Below are 21,288 nucleotides of genomic sequence, written 5' to 3'. Positions count from 1 at the left end.
CCAGCTTGTGTGTGCTAGTGAGGACAAAACGAGTAAGTCGACATGGCACTCCCCTCAGGGTGCCATGCCAGCCTCTCACTGCCTATGCAGTATAGGTAAGACACCCCTCTAGCAGGCCTTACAGCCCTAAGGCAGGGTGCACTATACCATAGGTGAGGGTACCAGTGCATGAGCATGGTACCCCTACAGTGTCTAAATAAAACCTTAGACATTGTAAGTGCAGGGTAGCCATAAGAGTATATGGTCTGGGAGTCTGTCAAACACGAACTCCACAGCACCATAATGGTTACACTGAAAACTGGGAAGTTTGGTATCAAACTTCTCAGCACAATAAATGCACACTGATGCCAGTGTACATTTTATTGTAAAATACACCACAGAGGGCACCTTAGAGGTGCCCCCTGAAACTTAACCGACTATCTGTGTAGGCTGACTAGTTTTAGCAGCCTGCCACAAACCGAGACATGTTGCTGGCCCCATGGGGAGAGTGCCTTTGTCACTCTGAGGCCAGTAACAAAGCCTGCACTGGGTGGAGATGCTAACACCTCTCCCAGGCAGGAATTGTCACACCTGGCGGTGAGCCTCAAAGGCTCACCTCCTTTGTGCCAACCCAGCAGGACACTCCAGCTAGTGGAGTTGCCCGCCCCCTCCGGCCAGGCCCCACTTTTGGCGGCAAGGCCGGAGAAAATAATGAGAATAACAAGGAGGAGTCACTGGCCAGTCAGGACAGCCCCTAAGGTGTCCTGAGCTGAGGTGACTCTAACTTTTAGAAATCCTCCATCTTGCAGATGGAGGATTCCCCCAATAGGGTTAGGATTGTGACCCCCTCCCCTTGGGAGGAGGCACAAAGAGGGTGTACCCACCCTCAGGGCTAGTAGCCATTGGCTACTAACCCCCCAGACCTAAACACACCCTTAAATTTAGTATTTAAGGGCTACCCTGAACCCTAGAAAATTAGATTCCTGCAACTACAAGAAGAAGGACTGCCCAGCTGAAAACCCCTGCAGCGGAAGACCAGAAGACGACAACTGCCTTGGCTCCAGAAACTCACCGGCCTGTCTCCTGCCTTCCAAAGATCCTGCTCCAGTGACGCCTTCCAAAGGGACCAGCGACCTCGACATCCTCTGAGGACTGCCCCTGCTTCGAAAAGACAAGAAACTCCCGAGGACAGCGGACCTGCTCCAAGAAAAGCGGCAACTTTGTTTCCAGCAGCTTTAAAGAACCCTGCAAGCTCCCCGCAAGAAGCGTGAGACTTGCAACACTGCACCCGGCGACCCCGACTCGGCTGGTGGCGATCCAACACCTCAGGAGGGACCCCAGGACTACTCTGATACTGTGAGTACCAAAACCTGTCCCCCCTGAGCCCCCACAGCGCCGCCTGCAGAGGGAATCCCGAGGCTTCCCCTGACCGCGACTCTTTGAACCTAAAGTCCCGATGCCTGGGAGAGACCCTGCACCCGCAGCCCCCAGGACCTGAAGGACCGGACTTTCACTGGAGAAGTGACCCCCAGGAGTCCCTCTCCCTTGCCCAAGTGGAGGTTTCCCCGAGGAATCCCCCCCTTGCCTGCCTGCAGCGCTGAAGAGATCCCGAGATCTCTCATAGACTAACACTGCGAACCCGACGCCTGTTCCTACACTGCACCCGGCCGCCCCCGCGCTGCTGAGGGTGAAATTTCTGTGTGGACCTGTGTCCCCCCCGGTGCCCTACAAAACCCCCCTGGTCTGCCCTCCGAAGACGCGGGTACTTACCTGCAAGTGGACCGGAACCGGGGCACCCCCTTCTCTCCATTCTAGCCTATGTGTTTTGGGCACCACTTTGAACTCTGCACCTGACCGGCCCTGAGCTGCTGGTGTGGTGACTTTGGGGTTGCTCTGAACCCCCAACGGTGGGCTACCTTGGACCAAGAACTGAACCCTGTAAGTGTCCTACTTACCTGGTAAAACTAACAAAAACTTACCTCCCCCAGGAGCTGTGAAAATTGCACTAAGTGTCCACTTTTAAAACAGCTATTTGTCAATAACTTGAAAAGTATACATGCAATTTTGATGATTTGAAGTTCCTAAAGTACTTACCTGCAATACCTTTCGAATGAGATATTACATGTAGAATTTGAACCTGTGGTTCTTAAAATAAACTAAGAAAAGATATTTTTCTATATAAAAACCTATTGGCTGGATTTGTCTCTGAGTGTGTGTACCTCATTTATTGTCTTGTGTATGTGCAACAAATGCGTAACACTACTCCTTGGATAAGCCTACTGCTCGACCACACTACCACAAAATAGAGCATTAGTATTATCTATTTTTACCACTATTTTACCTCTAAGGGGAACCCTTGGACTCTGTGCATGCTATTCCTTACTTTGAAATAGCACATACAGAGCCAACTTCCTACACCACCTGTAGGAAGTTGGCTCTGTATGCACTATTTCAAAGTAAGGAATAGTATGCACAGAGTCCAAGGGTTCCCCTTAGAGGTAAGATAGTGGCAAAAAGAGATAATACCAATGCTCTATTTTGTGGTAGTGTGGTCGAGCAGTAGCTTATCAAAGGAGTAGTGTTAAGCATTTGTTGTACATACACACAGGCAATAAATGAGGAGAACACACTCGGAGACAATTCCAGGCCAATAGGTTTTTGTTATAGAAAAATATCTTTTCTTAGTTTATTTTAAGAACCACAGGTTCAAATTCTACATGTAATATCTCATTTGAAAGGTATTGCAGGTAAGTACTTTAGGAACTTTGAATAATCACAATAGCATATATACTTTTTACATAACACATTTAGCTGTTTTAAAAGTGGACACAGTGCAATTTTCACAGTTCCTGGGGGAGGTAAAGTAATGTTAGTTCTTGCAGGTAAGCAAACCACCTACGGGGTTCAAATTGGGGTCCAAGGTAGCCCACCGTCGGGGGTTCAGAGCAACCCCAAAGTTACCACACCAGCAGCTCAGGGCCGGTCAGGTGCAGAGTTCAAAGTGGTGCCCAAAATGCATAGGCTTCAATGGAGAGAAGGGGGTGCCCCGGTTCCAGTCTGCCAGCAGGTAAGTACCCGCGTCTTCGGGGGGAGACCAGGGGGGTTTTGTAGGGCACCGGGGGGGACACAAGCTCACACAAAAAGTACACCTTCAGCGGCACTGGGGCGGCCGGGTGCAGTGTGCAAACACGCGTCGGGTTTTCAATAGGTTTCAATGAGAGACCAAGGGGTCTCTTCAGCGATGCAGGCAAGGGGGGGGGGGGGGCTCCTCGGGGTAGCCACCACCTGGGCAAGGGAGAGGGCCTCCTGGGGGTCACTCTTGCACTGGAGTTCCGATCCTTCAGGTGCTGGGGGCTGCGGGTGCAGGGTCTTTTCCAGCCGTCGGGATTTTAGAGTCCGGCAGTCGCGGTCAGGGGGAGCCTGGGGATTCCCCCTGCAGGCGTCGCTGTGGAGGTTCAGGGGGGACAACTTTGGTTACTCACAGTCTCAGAGTCGCCGGAGGGTCCTCCCTGAGGTGTTGGTTCTCCACCAGTCGAGTCGGGGTCGCCGGGTGCAGTGTTGCAAGTCTCACGCTTCTTGCGGGGATTGCAGGGGTCTTTAAATCTGCTCCTCTGGATACAAAGTTGCAGTCTTTGTTGAACAGGGCCGCTGTTCTCGGGAGTTTCTTGGTGTCTTGGAAGCAGGGCAGTCCTCTGAGGATTCAGAGGTCGCTGGTCCCAGGGAAAGCGTCGCTGGAGCAGTTTTCTTCTGAAGGCAGGAGACAGGCCGGTAGGACTGGGGCCAAAGCAGTTGGTGTCTTCTTTCTTCTTCTGCAGGGGTTTTTCAGCTCGGCAGTCCTCTTCTTCGGTAAGTTGCAGGAATCTCAATTCTTAGGTTCAGGGGAGCCCCTAAATACAAGTTTTAGGGGTGTGTTTAGGTCAGGGAGGGCAGTAGCCAATGGCTACTAGCCCTGAGGGTGGCTACACCCTCTTTGTGCCTCCTCCCAATGGGAGGGGGTCACATTCCTATCCCTATTGGGGGGGATCCTCCATCTGCAAGAGGGAGGATTCCTAAAAGTCAGTCACTTCAGCTCAGGTTGCCCTAGGGGCTGTCCTGACTGGCCAGTGACTCCTCCTTGTTTTTCTCATTATCTCCTCCGGCCTTGCCGCCAAAAGTGGGGCCGTGGCTGGAGGGGGCGGGCAACTCCACTAGCTGGAATGCCCTGTGGTGCTGGAACAAAGGGGGTGAGCCTTTGAGGCTCACCGCCAGGTGTTACAGCTCCTGCAAGGGGGAGGTGATAGCATCTCCACCCAGTGCAGGCTTTGTTACTAGCCACAGAGTGAAAAAGGCACTCTTCCCCATGTGGCCAGCAACATGTCTCGAGTGTGGCAGGCTGCTAAAACCAGTCAGCCTACACAGGTAGTTGGTTAAGGTTTCAGGGGGCACCTCTAAGGTGCCCTCTGGGGTGTATTTCACAATAAAATGTACACTGGCATCAGTGTGCATTTATTGTGCTGAGAAGTTTGATACCAAACTTCCCAGTTTTCAGTGTAGCCATTATGGTGCTGTGGAGTTTGTGTTTGACAGACTCCCAGACCATATACTCTTATGGCTACCCTGCACTTACAATGTCTAAGGTTTTGCTTGGACACTGTAGGGGCACAGTGCTCATGCACTGGTGCCCTCACCTATGGTATAGTGCACCCTGCCTTAGGGCTGTAAGGCCTGCTAGAGGGGTGACTTATCTATACTGCATAGGCAGTGTGAGGTTGGCATGGCACCCTGAGGGGAGTGCCATGTCGACTTAACGTTTTGTCCTCACCAGCACACACAAGCTGGCAAGCAGTGTGTCTGTGCTGAGTGAGGGGTCCCCAGGGTGGCATAAGCTATGCTGCAGCCCTTAGAGACCTTCCCTGGCATCAGGGCCCTTGGTACCAGTTACAAGGGACTTACCTGGATGCCAGGGTGTGCCAATTGTGTAAAACAAAAGTACAGGTTAGGGAAAGAACACTGGTGCTGGGGCCTGGTTAGCAGGCCTCAGCACACTTTCAAATCAAAACATAGCATCAGCAAAGGCAAAAAGTCGGGGGGTAACCATGCCAAGGAGGCATTTCCTTACACCACCCCTAAGCTGTCCAGAGCTAAGGTGACCCCCTCCCTGCAGAATCCTCCATCTTGAGTTGGAGAACAGAGACCAGCAGGGTTAGGATTGTGTCTCCCTCCCCAAAGGGAGTGGACACAAGATGGGTCTAGCCACCCTCTGAGACAGTCTCCATTGGCGACTGCCCTCTGACCCCTGTAACACCCCTAAATCCAGGATTTAAGGGCTCCCCTGAACCAAAGTTCTCAGATTCCTGGCGACCTCACAAGAAGGACTGCATAGTTGAAACCCCCAGCAGAGAAGAAGGAAGACAACAACTGAATTGGTCCCAGCCCTACTAGCCTGTCTCCTGCTTCAAAGAACCTGCAAAAGAACAGCGACGCATCCAACAGGACCAGTGACCTCTGCCAAACTCCAGAGGACTGCCCTGCACTCGAAAGGACAAAGCACTCGCGTGGACAGCTGCCCTGTCCAGGAAGAATCAACAACTAAGGACCCAAACCTCACTCTGAATGCGTGAGTCCTGATCACTCTGCACCCGACGCCTACGGCCCGTGGCCGGGTGGTCCAACTACCTGGAGAGGATCCCCAGGCGATTCTGAGCAAGTGCCCACCCTTGGTTGACCTCTCCACACCAACACCTGCAGAGGGAATCCTGAGGACCCCCTGACTGCGAAGCTCCAGATGAAGATATCCGACAACTAAAGACACACTGAACCCGCAGCACCCAGGCCCTTCAGAACCCGATCTCCGGTGCAGCAATGTTCAGCAGGTGGCCCTCTTCCCAGTCCGCCATGTGGTTTCCCTGAGACGACCCCCTCCACCTCACCTGCAGCCTCTGAGTGACCCCCCAGGCCCCCCCTCATAGAAAATCATTGGAGACCCGACATCTTGTTGCTCCCAGCACCTGGCTGCCCCCGCGCAGCCGAGAGTGTATATTTTGGTGCTTACTTGTGGCCCCTGCCAGGTCTGCCTCCGAAGTTGCGGGTACTACCTGCCTGCAGATCTGAAACCGAGTGTCCCCAGTCTCCGTAGGAGCCCACGTTAATTTTGCCTATACTTTGACCTCTGCACCCGGCCAGCCCGTGTTGCTGGTGGTTGGTGTTTGGGGTTAACTAGAACCCCGACCTGTGGACTTCCTAACTTCCGGAGACTGGAACTGTAAGTGTTTTACTTAACTGTAAAACAATCTAACCTTTCTTTCCCCAAGGTACTGTTTCTGAAAATGGCACTGTTAAGTTTTAAAACAGATTATTGCCAATATTTCAAAAACTGTCTAACTTATCAATTTCAAACAAAGTACTGTTGATACATGTGTGAAATACGAATCTATTGAAGTACTTACCTGCAACTTGAATCTTGTGGTTCTAAAAATAAATTACAAACATATATTTTTGCTGTATAAAAACCATTGGTTCTGGAATTAATGGAGTGTGTGCTTCTTCTATTGTCTGTGTATGTGTACAACAAATACTTTGCACTGCCCTCTTAAGCCTAACTGCTCGACCAATCTACCACAAAAAAGAGCATTAATATTATCTACTTTAGCCTCTGTTCATCCTCTGGGGAACCCCTGGACTCTGTGCTCACTATCTCACTTTGATATAGTATGTACAGAGCCAGCTTCCTACACTGCCCAACTAGAACTTGTAGCCGAGCATGTAGAGTGCAAAATATACCTTGGTGCCTTTAACTTTCCAAAGATCTGCCTCGTGAGTTCATGGTATCCTCTACTGATCTGAGGAATTGGGCTTTCACATAGAATTTGAGGTGCAGCTTTGACTGGAACAGTGGCGGGCTTTATCTTTATATCTTGCAACACTATTTTGACTTCCATAATTGACTTTTGTGCGGTCTCAAGTAGTGTATTGAAGTTGGGGAAGATGAACACTTCTGACCTTTCCTGTTGCAGCATTTCCTTTTCTAGCCATTTGTAGAATTCGGTCTGTCTTTGATTTTTTTTTTTTTCTTCTATAATGTTCTAGGCGGTGTTCTGATGCTAGCCCCAAGGGCTTTTTAAATTGACAAATGCCTATAAATGGACTTTACAGGAAACAGGAATTTCGATTGTTCTCAACAGTCCCATGTTTCTGGTTGGCATAGTTTTTCCATGAAACAGATATTGTTACTGTGAGAGCTCTGTTCTACCTGTGCAGTCCAGTTGCACTGTTTGTGAAGTCCTGCATGAATATGTTCTCCTTTGAATGTGAGGGCTTCCATTTTAGTGCCTCTATCGTCACTGCCAGACTTCAGTTTCTGTAAACTGCTTTATTTGGTCAGTGGTCAAGTGAGATCGACCCTGGAGCCTATCCCCTCCAGGCCCACCATTCTGTCTTCCAGGGTGAACTTGTCTCGGAGACTGTGAAAGTGGAGCTTGGATAATCGCATTTCCCTACAGCCAAATCATGGAGTAACTTTTAGTCTTCAGAATTAGATTACCTCAGTTTTTACTAGCCAACCTCTGCCCTGTAGCAGAGTTTTTATATGTTTAATTTGATGTTGGACTGGCAAGCAGCACCACAATGTGCAGGTTAACCAGTATGAACAGCTTGTTGTGTTGTTTTGAGCAGTATTCTTTAGGTGCTTTAGGTAATGTGGCAGCAGTTAACGTGCTGCAGGGCCTTCTCAGATGACTGTCACTGTTAAGTGTGAATTGTTCATTTCTTTTGGACAAGGTCTTTTAGGTTGTAAGTCTGTGGTTTCTACCATCAGCACATTGACTCCTCTTACCAGTTCTCTGGCCTACATTGTAGTAAGTATTCCTTTTCCTGGGTGTGCCAGGTGTGGCCATCTCCTCGGAAGAGAGCAGGGGGTTTCTACTTCAGACATCTTTTGACCTAATACATGAGTTTTTCCCATCCTTTTTGTGTCTCACTATAAGTTTGTTGTCTTGACCACTTCCTTTGGAGCTGGAATTAGTGCAGATGTATCCATCTTTTGTGCTACTGCTGTGTTCGAAGTAAGACTGATGAGATTGAAATTCTTGTTATTACTCTTTGTGAGGTTCAACTTGTAATTGAACATTTTCTCCAGTGCATTGCGCTTTGGTATAGTTTTCAGACTTCATGCACCCTCTATTTTTGCTGCGTCAGTGAGGTTAAGGGCTGTGGCAAGAAAAAGAGATGATGAAGTAATGCCTCATCTAATTAATGGTAATCTTCATTACTCCAAGCCCTGCTGCTCCTTGTTAAAGTCGTTCAACTAGCCTACCGAGGCCTGGTTTCCATATTTTTGCTCAGCCTCTAGTTTAGTTTATTTTGAGTGAACTAGTGCACGACACAACCCTGAACAATGGGGTGATTTTATTTTTTTTTCTTCTTTTTCTTTGGCTAAAAGTGTCAAGTTCCCTCAATGTGCAATAGTGATGAAATGGGTTGCATTCTTTCCAGTTTTACTTGGTCAAATAACTTTTGATTTCCTGGGAACTTTTTCAAAAAATGCATGTATTTAATGATGATTTTGAAATATGAGTTAGGCCAGTTCTTTGGATTTCGGTAGCCAATGCACATACATGGAAAATGCTAATCCATAGTTCTTAGATAATTCGTAAATTAAAATAGCTTAGTCAGCATTTTTTCATAGATTAATTTCCCAAAACCTGAAGCCATCTTTTCAAATCTGGTACTAGTAACCTGAAGATCCACTTTTGCCATGGAAGTGTCTTCTCAGTCCTCCTCATGCCCTAGTGTCAACTGATAGTTCTACTGGTAGGTTAAAATTTACTTTCTCTTACGTAGAGCAGCCAGATATACTGCAGCTATTTACAGGATATTGAAAGACTTTAGTTAAAGTGTTTTTTTTAGAAGAAAGTTGGTCTATGTTGCATTACTCCATCAAACATGGCAGCTACAGAAAGTGCAATATCTAAGAAGATAAAATGAATTAATGGTATTTTTTTCTTATTTCTTTTTGGACACTATTGGTCTATTCACACCTAAAGAAAGAGAGAGCCATGATGTATGGTAAGCTCATTTCGGTTTTCCTTTTAAAATTGTTTTATTTACATTGATTTGCCAAATGCCAAAGTCAAAAAGCTAGCAGCCAGTGCTTGACATATTGCCTTTGCAATGCTTGTTTGAATTTCTTTTTGTAACTGTCTTATTTTTCTCATGTTCTTACTTAAATTCTTACATGCTTTGATTAGTGATACATAGTATGCATTTCTCAGGGGTACCATGAGCCTGTTAACTTCCTCCTAGTTAAGGCCCCAAAAAGGAAACTGGATTTGTTGTCTCTGAGGGGTGGAAACAAATGGGATTATAATTTGGTTTCCAAGACCACTTTTTAGTAAGCTTTGAATGTTTGCATCTCGGGCTAATACTTGCCTCTGTGTAAGTAACTTTGGATGTCTTTGCTAAATAATCAGTATTGATTGCCTGTTATAGGAAAAATATATTTTTGGTATTTGATCATTCATCTCACTTAAAAAAAAATCTCCTTGAACTAGAAAAGGGGAATCATGTCAAACGGAAGTGCAAATGTAATTGGAAGAATGGCCTCAAATCGTGATTGGCCTCTAAAATTGTAAAGGTCTCTCCAGTGTTATATCTTGTAATAAGTTTTCTAAACTGTGTTGGAAACCACTAATTTTGAGGCTAGATTTGTACAAGCTGACACCTGTTCTCCAGGTAATGTCAGGATTTTGTCAAATAGACTAGCCTAGTGGTTTTTCTGTTTTCTTTCCAGTGATAGGTGACAAGTGAGCCTTGCATTTGTGGAGATCAGGGTCTAGAAACACCTGGAAACTAGCAAAACTTTCAGGGATGCAGCAGGAGCTAACATATGGCAGGAGTCCAGACAAATACATTAGAATAAACAAAAGCAGTTTCACTTGTCTCGCTTATTTGCTGTGCACCAACCATACGTGGCCTCCTGAGAGACCTTCATGTTTGTACTCAAATGGTCCTCAGTCATTGTAGTGTGCAACTTGTTAGCTTCTCTTACAAACAAGCTTTCTACCCTGGTCCAAAAGGTTTAGTCTACCTATGCATGCCAATGCAAATAGGTTAAGAATGCCTTCTTATTTAGAGAAATGAGAATCCTGTGAAATGTGGTTTCTGATGCAGGTTTTTGAGGTTTGCTCATAGCAATCACTCACTCATCTGTCATGTAAAAAACTGTGATCGATTCTAAAAAGGCATATAATATGTATCTTATATTTTGCAAGAACATCACCTTCAGTGCTGGATAATATCTGCTGCTATACTCAAGTAAGCCTCCTTTTGAACCCGCAAACAATGCATTCTTTGTGTTGCTTTGTAAACCTTAAATGTTCTTATCTACACTACTTACGCCCATGTTGGGTGTTGGTGACTTTCTAAGGTACTGACTTTGGACATTACCCCTTCTGTTCACCAACTGGTATCTGAAACATCATGCATATAATCGCCTTCATGAATGTGATGACCAGGACACTGAAGTGGCTGGAGAACGCACCCTAATTTCAATGCTTCCTACATTATCTGTTGTTCACTGGTTGCCATTTTTCTATGAGAATTCAATGAACAGTGTATATGATTATGTACAAATGTGTTAATATGCTACCTAAAATACTTGTGACTTTTTGTTTTGGCATTTGGTTAGTTAAGTGTTGTACCGGTTGTACGTAGTTGCAGATCCAGACTGCCTACTCCTGGAATTAAACTTGTGTTAGGTACATATGGTTCTTTGTGTATCCAAATGTAATGTATCTTTTCTACACCTTGATAAATGATGCATCAACATTTATCGTTAACCTTCTTTGGACTACCACAGCACATATCTGCTTCAGATGTGAAGGAATTGCAAAACTCTGAATTGTTTAGTTTTGTTGACTTGTTCATGCTTCCACCACTAGTGTTTAAACTTTTCAACCTTTTACCTTTCACAGGTGGATTTAAGGTGGAGGAGCTTGAAAGGATAATACAGAAAGTAAACTGTCTTACAGATTATGTAGAGGAAAAAGACAGAGAGCCTCTTGTAGGTATGTTGTATCCATTTGTCCTATATAGGGCAGTCAATTTTTCAAAAAGTACCTTGTTTATAAAGTTGGAGTTAAAATGTAATACTTATGTTAGAACAGATGTTGGAAGCTTGGAACCCGGTTAAAGCTGTGCTTGCTTCCTTGAATAGTCCTGAGTTTATTCTGTAACAAACTCGACAATTGTACAAGGACAGTGGTAGTGGTACATTATTTTCTGTATAGTTCAGCATCAGACATGCAGTGTAACAAGAGGGTACACAATATCTGTTGCCCTCTGAACCCAGGCTTTCGTGGTAAGTGGGATGCTGGCAGCAGATTAATGATCCCTGTCATGAGTCTTTTACCTCTACTCTTTAGGCCCTCCTTGGTTAAATGTTCTCCTAGTCCCCATATCTGGGATCTCTTAACATCTGTGTTTTTTTTTTTTTTGTAGGGTGGTAGGGTGGTGGGGTAGGTGGGTATGTGTGCTTCACTCACTAGATTGTGAGGGGGGGTGGAACAGCTCCTATCCCTCTTCTTTTGGAGTTTGGATTCCATCTCTTCATTTGCAACCCCTCATCCCCATATGCTGTTGCAGGCCAACAAGGCAAGGGTGACCAGTGCTGCGCTGTGTTTGACTTAGAATACACCTTGACCAGTTCTACCTGGCCTACTCCATGTACGGGACAGCAACTGTAAGATGTGATTATCCAAGACTGATGCAGTGGTTCAACATTTTAAAAAGGCAGCCTCCTGCCTTTTCATTTTTACCCATAGAAGATATCTGCCCGCTGACCGTTAACTGTATGTGGTGTATGGGGGTGGAGGTGGGTAGGGGCTGAAGTACTATATTCACCAGTGCAGAGCAAGCATATTGGCTGTATTGGAACATCTACCTGGTTGTTACTTTCACTCCATACTCTTCCCACATTTAGTATGCTGCATAAAATATTGCTAGTGGGTGGGGGAGTTGGGGGTGTTGGCGGGTGGACAAAGTACAACTGTCTGCTTGAGGAGCTGAACTGCACCTGCCAAGAGGAGCTAACATGATGCGAGGAAGCTTTCTACAAGGCTCTGTTAATGCTTGAACCTATATGGACTCCAGATCCCCCATCTCAAGCACGCCACGAGAAGCCAAGAATTTATGTGTATTATCTGGGTTGAGGTGGTGAGCCTGCACTGTTCTCTGCCCACCTCTGCCCTTACACTGCTAGTATCAACCTTTTCCATCTAAACAATTGCTGTGAGGTTTTAGATCTTCACATTTCTGGCATGTGCTCTGGTGTGTTTGGCTGCAGTCTCAATAGCGAAATAATTTTATTAAGAACAAGTGAAGCTTTTGGGGGCTGCTAATGCCCACTTCTTGTGGTTGACCCCACAACACAAAAAAATGGACTATGGCCAGTTGGAAGAAAACCTTAACTGACCACATGGTAAGCCATTACGGGTACTGGCTCAATTTGAAGAGAGAAATCAGTTAATTCCTTACATGGTTGTTTAACAACAGTGTACTGTGTCCTGATCAGTTGACTTAACGCTTACTCTTGAGGGCTTAGAACTGCAGTAGTGTCATCATTTGGGTGTGTGGTCATTGTTTGGGCCTATTACGTTTGTCACCTTTTTGTGATTTAAACTATTTTCCTCCGCTCTAACTTCACCAACTGAAGGTTTGCCCTATTGAATTATTCCAACCTCAAAATAGAGGTTGGACCAGCACATAGAACTGGTCTGGAAGCTCAGTGTAAAGAAATGGCTCCTTGTTGCAGTTACCCCCCACTTTTTGCCTGATACTGATGCTGACTTGACTGAGAAGTGTGCTGGGACCCTGCTAACCAGGCCCCAGCACCAGTGTTCTTTCACCTAAAATGTACCATTGTCTCCACAATTGGCACAACCCTGGCACCCAGGTAAGTCCCTTGTAACTGGTACCCCTGGTACCAAGGGCCCTGATGCCAGGGAAGGTCTCTAAGGGCTGCAGCATGACTTATGCCACCCTAGGGACCCTTCACTCAGCACAGACACACTGCTTGCCAGCTTGTGTGTGCTGGTGGGGAGAAAAAGACTAAGTCGACATGGCACTCCCCTCAGGGTGCCATGCCAACCTCACACTGCCTGTGGCATGGGTAAGTCACCCCTCTAGCAGGCCTTACAGCCCTAAGGCAGGGTGCACTATACCACAGGTGAGGGCATATGTGGATGAGCACTATGCCCCTACAGTGTCTAAGCAAAACCTTAGACATTGTAAGTGCAGGGTAGCCATAAGAGTATATGGTCTGGGAGTCTGTCAAAAACGAACTCCACAGCTCCATAACGGCTACACTGAATACTGGGAAGTTTAGTATCAAACTTCTCAGACTAATAAACCCACACTGATGCCAGTGTTGGATTTATTAAAAAATGCACACAGAGGGCATCTTAGAGATACCCCCTGTATTTTACCCAATTGTTCAGTGCAGGACTGACTGGTCTGTGCCAGCCTGCTGCTGAGAGACGAGTGTCTGACCTCATGCGGTGAGAGCCTTTGTGCTCTCTGAGGACAGAAACAAAGCCTGCTCTGGGTGGAGGTGCTTCACACCTCCCCCTGCAGGAACTGTAACACCTAGCAGTGAGCTTCAAAGGCTCATGCTTCGTGTTACAATGCCCCAGGGCACTCCAGCTAGTGGAGATGCCTGCCCCCTGGACACAGCCCCCACTTTTGGCGGCAAGTCCAGGAGAGATAATGAGAAAAACAAGGAGGAGTCACTGGCCAGTCAGGACAGCCCCTAAGGTGTCCTGAGCTGAGGTGACTGACTTTTAGGAATCCTCCATCTTGTAGAAAGAGGATTCCCCCAATAGGAATAGGGATGTGCCCCCCTCCCCTCAGGGAGGAGGCACAAAGAGGGTGTAGCCACCCTCAAGGACAGTAGCCATTGGCTACTGCCCTCCCAGACCTAAACACACCCCTAAATTCAGTATTTAGGGGCTCCCCAGAACCTAGGAAACCAGATTCCTGCAACTTACGAAGAAGAGGACTGCTGAGCTGAAAAACCCCTGCAGAGAAGAAGACACCAACTGCTTTGGCCCAAGCCCTACCGGCCTGTCTCCCTCCTTCAGAAGAAAACTGCTCCAGCGACGCTTTCCCAAGGACCAGCGACCTCTGAATCCTCAGAGGACTGCCCTGCTTCCAAAAGACCAAGAAACTCCAGAGGACAGCGACCCTGTTCAACAAAGACTGCAACTTTGTTTCCAGAGGAGCAGATTTAAAGACCCCTGCAATCCCCGCAAGAAGCGTGAGACTTGCAACACTGCACCCGGCGACCCCGACTCGACTGGTGAAGAAACAACGCTACAGGGAGGACCCCCAGGCGACTCCAAGACTGTGAGTAACCAAAGTTGTCCCCCTCTGAGCCCCCACAGCGACGCCTGCAGAGGGAATCCCGAGGCTTCCCCCTTACCGCGACTGCCTGACTCTAAAATCCCGACGGCTGGAAAAGACCCACAGCCCCCAGCACCTGAAGGATCGGAACTCCAGTGCAGGAGTGACCCCCAGGAGGCCCTCTCCTTTGTCCAGGTGGTGGCTACCCCGAGGAGCCCCCCACTTGCCTGCCTGCACCGCTGAAGAGACCCCTTGGTCTCCCATTGAATTCTATTGAGAACCCGACGCTTGTTCGCACACTGTACCAGGCCGCCCCCGCGCTGCTGAGGGTGTACTTTCTGTGTGGACTTGTGTCCCCCCCGGTGCCCTACAAAACCCCCCTGGTCTGCCCTCTAAAGACGCGGGTACTTACCTCCTGGCAGACTGGAACCGGGGCACCCCCTTACCTCCATTGAAGCCTATGTGTTTTGGGCACCACTTTGAACTCGGCACCTGACCGGCCCTGAGCTGCTGGTGTGGTGACTTTGGGGTTGCTCTGAACCCCCAACGGTGGTCTACCTTGGACCCCAATTTGAACCCCGTAGGTGGTTTACTTACCTGCAAGAACTAACAGTTCGATGGCATCTGTCGCTGTAGATACGCATGTTTTGCATAGCTCGCCATCTGGTGTTGGGTCGGAGTGTTACAAGTTGTTTTTCTTCGAAGAAGTCTTTCGAGTCACGGGACCGAGTGACTCCTCCTTTTGTCTCCATTGCGCATGGGCGTCGACTCCATCTTCGATTGTTTTTTTTTTCCGCCATCGGGTTCGGACGTGTTCCTGTCGCTCCGAGTTTCGGAACGGAAAAACAGCTAAATTTCGGAAGATTTTCGTCGGTATTGTTGCGTTCGGGATCGGCGTAGTTGGAGTCCACACCGGATCGAAGAGTTCCGGAGCCCTTTGGGGTAGTTTTCGATCACCCGTCGGGGCCTGCTCGGCCCGACCGCGTGTAGAAGAACGCTGATGGAACGGACCCCGTTCCGTTTCTGTCCCAAATGCCACAAAAAATACCCCTATACAGACCAACACTTGGTCTGTAACCTGTGCCTGTCACCTGAGCACAGTGAAGACACTTGCGAGGCCTGTCGTGCGTTCCGGTCCCGAAAAACACTCCAAGACCGTCGAGCCAGAAGACTCCAAATGGCGTCCACGCCGACAGCCCACCGAGAGTTCGAGGTACAGGAAGAGGAAGAAACCTTTTCGATACACGAATCGGACTCCGAGGAATTCGACGATCCACGAACCGTGAGTAAGACGTCGAAAATCACTCATAAGAAGATTGTCAAGGCCCAGGGGACGCCACTGCCACCAGGCCATGGCTCCACCCATAAATTCGGTGACCGACCGTCGGCACCGAAAAAGGCCCAAACAGTGCCGAGACCGTCCGACTCCGGTCGAGACACCGGCACGCAGCCTTCTCGTGACCGAGAAAGTGCTGGAGACATACATCGACACCGAGATAGCGGTGTAGACCGCGCCACTGATGAAGATCGACGCCGAAAAAGAAAAAAGTCACCTCGGAGCCGAAAAAAGATGCAGACAGGATTTTGGTGCCAAAACAACCTGCAACCGACCCAGTTTCAGGCTCTTATACAGAAGAGCAATCAATCACCTCCCAAATGCGAAAGCATAGGTTTGAGGAAGACCTGCAATCCACCGATGTAGACCATACGCAGAAACGTATTTTTATACAGCAGGGGACAGGAAAGATAAGCACCCTTCCCCCTATTAGGAGAAAGAGAAGACTGGAATTTCAAACTGACCAAACACCACAAACAAAAATGGTGAAAAGGGTTACTCCGCCACCCTCTCCTCCACCTCTAATTCACGTCTCACCAGCACAAACTCCATCACATTCCCCGGCTCACACCACCATGAGCCAAGGTGACCAGGATCAGGACGCATGGGACTTATACGACGCCCCTGTGTCAGATAACAGTCCGGAGGCATACCCTACAAAGCCATCACCACCAGAAGACAGTACTGCATATTCTCAGGTGGTGGCTAGAGCAGCACAATTCCACAATGTAAGCCTCCACTCAGAACAAGTCGAGGATGACTTTCTATTCAACACCCTCTCCGCCACCCACAGCTCCTACCAAAGCCTGCCTATGCTCCCTGGTATGCTTCGGCATGCAAAAGACATCTTTAAGGAGCCGGTCAAAAGTAGGGCAATCACACCAAGGGTGGAAAAAAAGTATAAAGCGCCTCCTACAGACCCTACTTTCATAACTTCACAGCTGCCACCAGATTCTGTCGTTGTAGGAGCAGCTAGGAAAAGGGCCAACTCCCACACATCTGGGGATGCACCACCCCCAGATAAGGAAAGCCGCAAGTTCGATGCAGCTGGAAAGAGTCGCAGCACAAGCTGCAAACCAGTGGCGCATCGCTAACTCACAGGCACTACTTGCGCGCTATGACAGAGCCCATTGGGATGAGATGCAACATCTCATTGAACATCTACCCAAAGACCTACAAAAGAGGGCAAAGCAAGTGGTTGAGGAAGGACAGAACATTTCAAACAACCAGATACGCTCCTCCATGGACGCAGCAGACACAGCTGCAAGAACAATAAATACATCTGTGACCATCAGAAGGCATGCATGGCTACGAACGTCTGGGTTTAAACCAGAGATTCAGCAGGCAGTTCTCAATATGCCATTCAACGAAAAAGAACTGTTCGGTCCAGAAGTGGACACGGCGATTGAGAAACTTAAAAAGGACACGGACACTGCTAAAGCCATGGGCGCACTCTACTCCCCGCTGAGCAGAGGAAATTACAGCACCTTCCGCAAAACACCCTTTAGAGGGGGGTTTCGGGGTCAGGCCACACAAGCCAGCACCTCACAGGCAACACCATCCAGTTACCAGGGACAGTACAGGGGAGGCTTTCGGGGCCAATATAGAGGAGGGCAATTCCCTAGGAATAGGGGAAAATTTCAAAGCCCCAAAACCCCTACAACTAAGCAGTGACTCACATGTCACTCACCCCCTCCACACAACACCAGTGGGGGGAAGAATAGGTCATTATTACAAAGCATGGGAGGAAATCACTACAGACACTTGGGTTCTAGCAATTATCCAAAATGGTTATTGCATAGAATTTCTACAATTCCCTCCAAACATACCACCAAGAGCACAAAATTTATCAAAACATCATTCCGAGCTCCTGGAGATAGAAGTTCAAGCACTATTGCAAAAGAACGCAATCGAGTTAGTACCAAACACACAAATAAACACAGGAGTTTATTCACTGTACTTCTTAATACCAAAGAAGGACAAAACGCTAAGACCAATCCTAGACCTAAGAATACTAAACACATACATCAAATCAGACCACTTTCACATGGTCACACTACAAGAATTGTTACCATTGCTGAAACTACACGACTACATGACAACATTAGACCTCAAAGACGCGTATTTCCATATACCAATACATCCATCGCACAGGAAATACCTAAGGTTTGTATTCAAAGGAATACACTACCAATTCAAGGTACTGCCTTTCGGTTTAACAACCGCACCAAGAGTCTTTACCAAATGTCTAGCAGTAGTCGCTGCACACATCAGAAGGCAGTAAATACATGTATTCCCGTATCTAGACGAGTGGCTAATCAAGACCCATTCGTTAATAACGTGCTCACACCACACAAATCATACAAACCCTCTACAAACTAGGGTTCACAGTCAACTTTGCAAAATCCAACATTCTGCCGCGCAAGGTACAACAATACCTAGGAGCCATAATAAACACAACAATAGGAGTAGCCACTCCAAGTCCACAAAGAATTCAAAATGTCAACAACATCATACAACGCATGTATCCAACACAAAAAATACAAGCAAAGATGATATTACAACTCCTAGGCATGATGTCTTCATGCATAGCCATTGTCCCAAACGCAAGACTGCACATGAGGCCCTTACAACAGTGCCTAGCATCACAGTGGTCGCAAGCACAGGGTCACCTTACAGATCTGGTGTTTAATAGACCGCCAAACTTACCTCTCGCTTCTATGGTGGAACAATATAAATGTAAACAAAGGGCGGCCTTTCCAAGACCCAGTGCCACAATACGTAATAACAACAGATGCTTCCATGACAGGGTGGGGAGCACACCTCGATCAACACAGCATACAAGGACAATGGAACGTACATCAAACAAAACTGCATATAAATCACCTAGAACTGCTAGCAGTTTTTCAAGCACTAAAGGCTTTTCAACCAATAATAGTTCACAAATACATTCTCGTCAAAACAGACAACATGACAACAATGTATTATCTAAACAAACAAGGGGGGACGCACTCAACGCAATTGAGCCTGCTGGCACAAAAGATATGGCGTTGGGCAATTCACAACCAAATTCGCCTAATAGCACAATTTATCCCAGGAATTCAGAATCAACTCGCAGACAATCTCTCTCGAGATCACCAACAGGTCCACGAATGGGAAATTCACCCCCAAATTCTGAACACTTACTTCACGCTCTGGGGAACACCTCAAATAGACTTGTTTGCGACAAAAGAGAACGCAAAATGCCAAAACTTCGCATCCAGATACCCACACAGGCAGTCCCACGGCAATGCCCTATGGATCAACTGGTCAGGGATATTTGCCTACGCTTTTCCTCCTCTCCCTCTCCTTCCTTATCTGGTAAACAAACTCAGTCAAAACAAACTCAAACTCATATTAATAGCACCAACTTGGGCAAGGCAACCCTGGTACACAACGCTGCTAGACCTATCAGTAGTACCCCACATCAAACTGCCCAACAGGCCGGATCTGTTAACACAACACAACCAAACGATCAGACACCCAGATCCAGCATCGCTGAATCTAGCAATCTGGCTCCTGAAATCCTAGAATTCGGACACTTACAACTTACCCAAGAATGTATGGAGGTCATAAAGCAAGCCAGAAGGCCATCCACCAGGCACTGCTATGCCAGTAAATGGAAGAGGTTTGTTTGCTACTGCCATATTAATCAAATCCAACCATTACACGCAACCCCAAAACATGTAGTGGGTTACTTGCTTCACTTACAAAAATCTAACCTAGCTTTCTCTTCCATTAAAATACACCTTGCAGCAATATCTGCATACCTGCAGCCTACCTATTCAACTTCCCTATATAGGATACCAGTCATTAAAGCATTCATGGAGGGCCTTAAAAGAATTATTCCACCAAGAACACCACCTGTTCCTTCATGGAACCTAAATGTTGTCTTAACTAGACTTATGGGTCCACCTTTTGAACCCATGCACTCCTGCGAAATACAGTTCCTAACATGGAAGGTTGCATTTCTCATCGCCATTACCTCTCTAAGAAGAGTAAGCGAGATTCAGGCGTTTACAATACAAGAACCTTTTATACAACTACACAAAAATAAGGTCGTCCTAAGGACTACTCCTAAATTTCTACCAAAAGTTATTTCACCGTTCCATCTAAATCAAACAGTGGAACTTCCAGTGTTCTTCCCACAGCCAGATTCCGTAGCTGAGAGGGCACTACATACTTTAGATGTCAAAAGAGCATTAATGTATTACATTGACAGAACAAAGAGCATCAGGAAAACTAAACAGCTATTTATTGCATTCCAAAAACCTCATGCAGGAAACCCAATATCAAAACAAGGTATAGCCAGATGGATAGTTAAATGCATCCAAATCTGCTACCTTAAAGCTAAACGACAACTGCCCATTACACCAAGGGCACACAACCAGAAAGAAAGGTGTTACCATGGCCTTTCTAGGAAACATCCCAATGCAAGAAATATGTAAGGCAGCCACATGGTCTACGCCTCACACATTCACCAAGCACTACTGTGTAGACGTGTTATCCGCACAACAAGCCACAGTAGGTCAAGCCGTATTAAGAACATTGTTTCAGACTACTCCCACTCCTACAGGCTGCGCCACCGCTTTGGGGAGATAACTGCTTACTAGTCTATGCAAAACATGCGTATCTACAGCGACAGATGCCATCGAACTGAAAATGTCACTTACCCAGTGTACATCTGTTCGTGGCATCAGTCGCTGTAGATTCGCATGTGCACACCCGCCTCCCCGGGAGCCTGTAGCAGTTCGGAAGGTACCTTCAACTATTTGTATATATATTATTTTAACCTTAAATAGGTACATACTTAGTCACTCCATTGCATGGCCACTATTACTACAATACAACTCCTACCTCACTCTCTGCGGGGAAAAACAATCGAAGATGGAGTCGACGCCCATGCGCAATGGAGACAAAAGGAGGAGTCACTCGGTCCCGTGACTCGAAAGACTTCTTCGAAGAAAAACAACTTGTAACACTCCGACCCAACACCAGATGGCGAGCTATGCAAAACATGCGAATCTACAGCGACTGATGCCACGAACAGATGTACACTGGGTAAGTGACATTTTCATTACTTTACCTCCCCCAGGAACTGTGAAAATTGCACTGTGTCCACTTTTGAAATAGCTGTATATGTTTTATGTAAAAAGTATATATGCTATTGTGATTATTCAAAGTTCCTAAAGTACTTACCTGCAATACCTTTCAAATGAGATATTACATGTAGAATTTGAACCTGTGGTTCTTAAAATAAACTAAGAAAAATTTTTTTTCTATACAAAAACCTATTGGCCTGGAATTGTCTCTGAGTGTGTGTTCCTCATTAATTGCCTGTGTGTATGTACAACAAATGCTTAACACTACTCCTTTGATAAGCCTACTGCTCGACCACACTACCACAAAATAGTGCATTAGTATTATCTCTTTTTGCCACTATCTTACCTCTAAGGGGAACCCTTGGACTCTGTGCATACTATTCCTTACTTTGAAATAGTGCATACAGAGCTAACTTCCTACACTCAGCATATGGATGCCTAGTGCAAACCTGTCAG

General features: G+C 46.9%; 1 protein-coding gene across 1 annotated transcript in view; it reads left to right on the top strand.

Moving 5' to 3' along the window:
* Window positions 1-21,288, top strand: part of LOC138280199 (tol-Pal system protein TolA-like) — a 689,969-nt gene that overhangs the window by 31,200 nt on the left and 637,481 nt on the right. Inside the window, exons 4-5 of the mRNA XM_069219461.1 lie at window positions 9,000-9,021; window positions 10,929-11,021. Of these exons, the coding sequence (XP_069075562.1) occupies window positions 9,000-9,021; window positions 10,929-11,021 (115 nt within the window). The remainder of the gene's footprint in view (window positions 1-8,999; window positions 9,022-10,928; window positions 11,022-21,288) is intronic.

The sequence above is a fragment of the Pleurodeles waltl genome, chromosome 2_2, assembly GCF_031143425.1.
Source record: "Pleurodeles waltl isolate 20211129_DDA chromosome 2_2, aPleWal1.hap1.20221129, whole genome shotgun sequence".
Lineage (NCBI taxonomy): Eukaryota > Metazoa > Chordata > Amphibia > Caudata > Salamandridae > Pleurodeles > Pleurodeles waltl.
The sequence above is the reverse complement of the archived record's forward strand: the minus strand, read 5'-3'. Positions and strand labels throughout refer to the sequence as shown.